The 4766-nt window shown below is 40.3% G+C and overlaps 1 protein-coding gene across 1 annotated transcript; it reads left to right on the forward strand.

Moving 5' to 3' along the window:
* Positions 1–355: 355 nt before the first annotated feature.
* LOC112455862 (resuscitation-promoting factor RpfA-like) lies at positions 356–4348 on the forward strand. Its single transcript, XM_025018063.1, has 3 exons — positions 356–437; positions 1102–1367; positions 3725–4348. The coding sequence occupies exons 1-3, from the start codon at positions 392–394 to the stop codon at positions 4346–4348; spliced, it is 936 nt and encodes a 311-aa protein (XP_024873831.1). The 5' UTR covers positions 356–391.
* Positions 4349–4766: the final 418 nt, after the last annotated feature.

The raw sequence follows: 4766 nt of genomic DNA on the forward strand, positions 1-4766 counted from the left end.
TAAAAAAGAATATAATAAATCGATAATAGCTTCGTGTGTCGCATCTCCTACTCGGGAACTGGAGATTGGAAATTACATAGCTATAATTACAATCATGAAATAAAAGGAGACAGTTCGAAGGGAAGGAAACAGCAAAACATTGCTTTGTTGATTCGAAGCGTGGACGAACCAAGAGCTCACACAGACGTGGGCCCAAGCTTTAGTGTGCGTTGCCAGTCACGGCGTCTAGCCGTCTAGCCCGTGTCGGTTGAGAGAGTGGGTAGGGGTGTGCGAGCCGAATTTGTTTTTCTAACCGCGATCGCCGCGGAATCGGCGGAATGCTCAGTTGCTGACGACACTGCTCTGACGACGTTCACTGTTCCACCAGTGTGTGTTTGTGTATTGGTGTGTGATGGAAGCCGGCATGTCGAAGCAGGCGATAAAAACACGGTATAAGCGTAAGTAAAAATAGCATTATTTCTATTTTATATAATCGAAGTAGGGAGACTGTGTTGCGATATTCGGCCAGTAATGAAAATGTATATTGTATGTGACAAACTTGTTTGCAGTATTATCAGTGAATATCAGAACGCAGCCTTAGTATAAAACCAGAAATGTGAAAGTTTTATTATTAGTTCCGATCGACGGTAGTTGTGCTTCCGCGTAATTTCCGTGAGGCTCGATGATTGAAGGTACATGCGGCCACACACGTATTGTATAGCGGACGATTCCGACCGGCGGGAATATCGCAATAAGAAATGCAGGATTGTAAATGTTCTACATTATAAGATATGAATAAAGTTCAGCACTTGTACAAAAGTCCGACACTATCCTTTTATTCAGGCTACGATAATACTTATTCGGCTAACGGCGACTCCTAGTCAAATTATCGTACTGATAAGTCGTTGATTCATATCTTACAATTAGTGTCGAACATTTACAATCCTGCCTTTCCTATTACGCTATTCTCACCGGTCAGAATCGTCCGTTATACAATACGTGCCAGCCACGTGCGTGCCGTTATCGATCATCGAACCTCGCGGAAGTTACGCGGAAACAAAACTGCCGTCGATTAGAAATAGAAATACAGATAATTTTAGTAAGATTGTATTTTTCTTGCAGCGAAAAGTGAAGGCGATCTTCCAACAACAGCGGCATTGCCGTCATCGTTGGCACTGCCGCCGACAACGACGGTAACAACGACGAAGACGACGATGGCAGCGTCATTGTCAGCGCCGGTGGCAACGCTGACGGCGACGACGCAGAAAACGACGCCGGCAATGACGGCGGCAACGACGCGAGAAATGACGGTGGCAGCGACGGCGGCAGCAAAAATTATGATTAGTCGCCACACCCAGTGGGAGGATCCACGACGAGGGATGAATAAAGTAAGTAATGTTGATAATTTTACTATCAAAGAGCACCAGGATTTGTTCTTTCGGATTTCGTCGACTTATAAATACAGTGTAAAGCCAAGTCCACATTATCGAACCAAACTTTCGAGCATTACCTTGCAAGCGAGAGGCAACTACAATTTTCTTTATTCTTACTTCCTCCGGACATGTTTTTCTTGTGAGAACAATAAGCATTTCGTTTCCATTTCTATATGTTCTAAGCTACTGTTTGTTTTGATAACTATATATAAGGGGATGAAGAGGATTTGTACTCTCGAATTTCGCCAAAAATTTGCTTGAAAAATGTTATAGTGTTATATTCGCAGAGATGCGTGGTAAAATCATTCGATGCAACTCTCAAGCATTCGCGAAAAAATAGAATTTTTTTATGTACCTTATATTATAGACTTATTTATACTTTGTTGCATAATAATCTGTACATGCATAATATTTTCTAACATATTGTGAATAATAAAAAAAAAGTTGCAAAAATCAAAATTTAAACCTGTGGCATGCAGTGCCACTTCAAACTTCAAGCTGATTTTTCTCGTAAATGCATGAGCGTTGCATCGAATGGCTTTACCACAAGTATTGCGAATATAAAGCCGAGTCCACATTATCGAACCAGACCGCGAGCTGAACTTCGCATGCGTTCGAATCTCAATCCCCTTTGTGAATAGGGTGATCGAGGTTCGCAACGAGATTCGGCTCGCGGCTTGGTTCGATAATGTGAACTCGGCTTTATATTCACAATACTTGTGGTAAAGTCATTCGATGCAACGCTCAAGCATTCACGAAAAAAATCAGTTTGAAATTTGAAGTGGCACTGCATGCCATGGGTTTGAATTTTGATTCTTGCAACTTTTTTTTTAATTATTCACAATATGTTACATAATATTATGCATGTACAGATTATTATGCAACAAAGTATAAATATGTTTAAAAATATTTATAATATAATTGTAATATAATATAATTATAAATAATATAATAATATATTAGACTATATTATACATCATATATTATATATTATATTATATTATAATATAATTATACTATTATATAAAACTCGACTGTTTGTCTGTCTGTCCGTCCGTCCGTTTGTCCGCGAACTACTCATTCGTTAGTAGACCGAATTTTTACCAAAAGTATATGAAACAGGGGTAGAATTTTCCGGGGAGTACCATGATGTATATAATTTTTCGATCTTTTTAGAAGCCGGTATCAGAAATTTTGCAAATTTCGCAGGAATTAAAAAATTTGCTAATAATAAAGGGGTTTCCGATTTTTGTTTTAAAAAATGTACGTAATTTAAACAAAAATGTACGTTAAAAGACGGTCAAGATGATCTACTGAGAGCAGCACCAAATTATGAAATGGAAAAAGCTGCAAAGGCAAAAAAAATGCTTTTTATATAAAAAAATCATATCATACTATTATATAAAACCCGACTGTTTATCTGTCTAATAAATAGAAATAAATATAAATTAATATAAAAATAATAAAAGGGTTTCCGATTTTTGTTTACAAAAATGTATGTGATTTAAAATGAAATTTACGTTAGAAGACGGTCAGAATTTTTATATAAAATCTTATCTGGTATCTTTGTGGAAATCGGTTACGAAATTTACCTGAGAGGGAGAGGGGGAGAGAAGGAGAGGGGAGAGAGAGAGAGAGAGAGAGAGAGAGAGAGAGAGAGACTATTTGCGTGTCTTATTACATGTCCTCCGGGGCGAACTCCGGGTAAGCTAGTTATAATATAATTATTATTGAAGCGAATTTTTGGTGAAATCCGAAAGGACAAATCCTGTTTGTCCCCTTGTAGTTATCAAGAGAGACGGTAGCTTAGAACATATAGAAATGGAAGCGGAATGCCTATTGTTCTCAGAAGAAAAACATGTCCGGAGGAATTGAAAAAGAAAAACATAGTTGCCTCTCACTTGCAAGGTGATGCTCGAAAGTGCGCATGCGCCATACATATAAATATCTTATGTTATGTATAACCACATACATACGATATGTGTATATGTATACATGGAGAGGAAAAACCACAGTGGTGTAAGTCAAATTTTTTTAAATATTTGTTTATGTGCATAGATGCAATTTATATATTGTACAGATTGCATGTATGCATACGAGAAAATATTTAAAAAATTTTGACTTACACCACTGTGGTTTTTACCGTCCATATGTATATATGTGTACGATATGTGTTTTCTCTTTTCAGTCCTTTCAATTTGCTCGTATTTATTATGTTTATTGTTTGGCCACATTTTGATTTTTTTTAAATTGTTATCAATAAAATAATGTTAGATATATAAAGTATATATATATGAAAATTTTACTTACAGCAGATAAAACAACAAGTCCACCGAGCGTTACAGAAAGAAAGAAAAAAAGAAAATAAAGTTATGTACGCTCGCCGTTACGTTGGCGGTCGCCGACGATGGACGTCGCCTGACGCACCGTCCACATCGACCGCACCACACGCACCGGCACCGGTCGCACCGGCAGTACCACCCGCACCGGCACCGGTCGCACCGGCATCAGTCGCACCGGCAGTACCACCAGCACCGGTACCGGCCGCGCCGGTAGTACCACCCGCACCGGCACCGGTCGCACCGGCATCAGTCGCACCGGCAGTACCACCAGCACCGGTACCGGCCGCGCCAGCAGTATACGCACCGTGGGCGCCGGCAGGATACGCACCGCCCGCGCCAGCAGGATACGCACTGGCTGCGCCAGCAGGATACGCACCGGCCGCGCCGGCAGGATACCCACCGCTCGCGCCGGCAGGATACGCACCGCCCGCGCCAGCAGGATACGCACTGGCCGCGCCAGCAGGATACGCACCGGCCGCGCCGGCAGGATACCCACCGCCCGCGCCGGCAGGATACGCACTGTGGGCGCCGGCAGGATACGCACCGCCCGCGCCGGCAGGATACGCACCGTGGGCGCCGGCAGGATACAAATAGATAGATCCCCGCCCATCTATTCCACAGACCATAGGGATGTGTTCCATTTTTGTGCACCTTTTCAATATTTTATGAATAAAAAGCGTTATTCTTACATAGAAAAAAATCTTCATTATAAAGAAATCCGCATGCAGTTCCTATCAAGATATTCTAGTTTGAAAGATCGTAAAAAAGATATTTTTCAATAATTTTTGTTAAAAAAGCAAAAAAAATTACTAACTTAAATTTTGCACGTTTTTTTAGCCTTGTTTTATATTTTTTACTTTTGAAGTAACAAAAACGCTCTTTTTATGTTATATTGTGGTCATTAGAAACTCGCAACAAAAGACGCATATGGACACTGTAAGAGGTTGTAGCTGTTCTAGGTATCTGAAACGTTATAATAAAAAATGTAAAGAGAAGTATAGCTTATATATCG

Source organism: Temnothorax curvispinosus, unplaced genomic scaffold (assembly GCF_003070985.1).
Source record: "Temnothorax curvispinosus isolate PA1 unplaced genomic scaffold, ASM307098v1 QBEX01006428.1, whole genome shotgun sequence".
NCBI classification, from domain to species: domain Eukaryota; kingdom Metazoa; phylum Arthropoda; class Insecta; order Hymenoptera; family Formicidae; genus Temnothorax; species Temnothorax curvispinosus.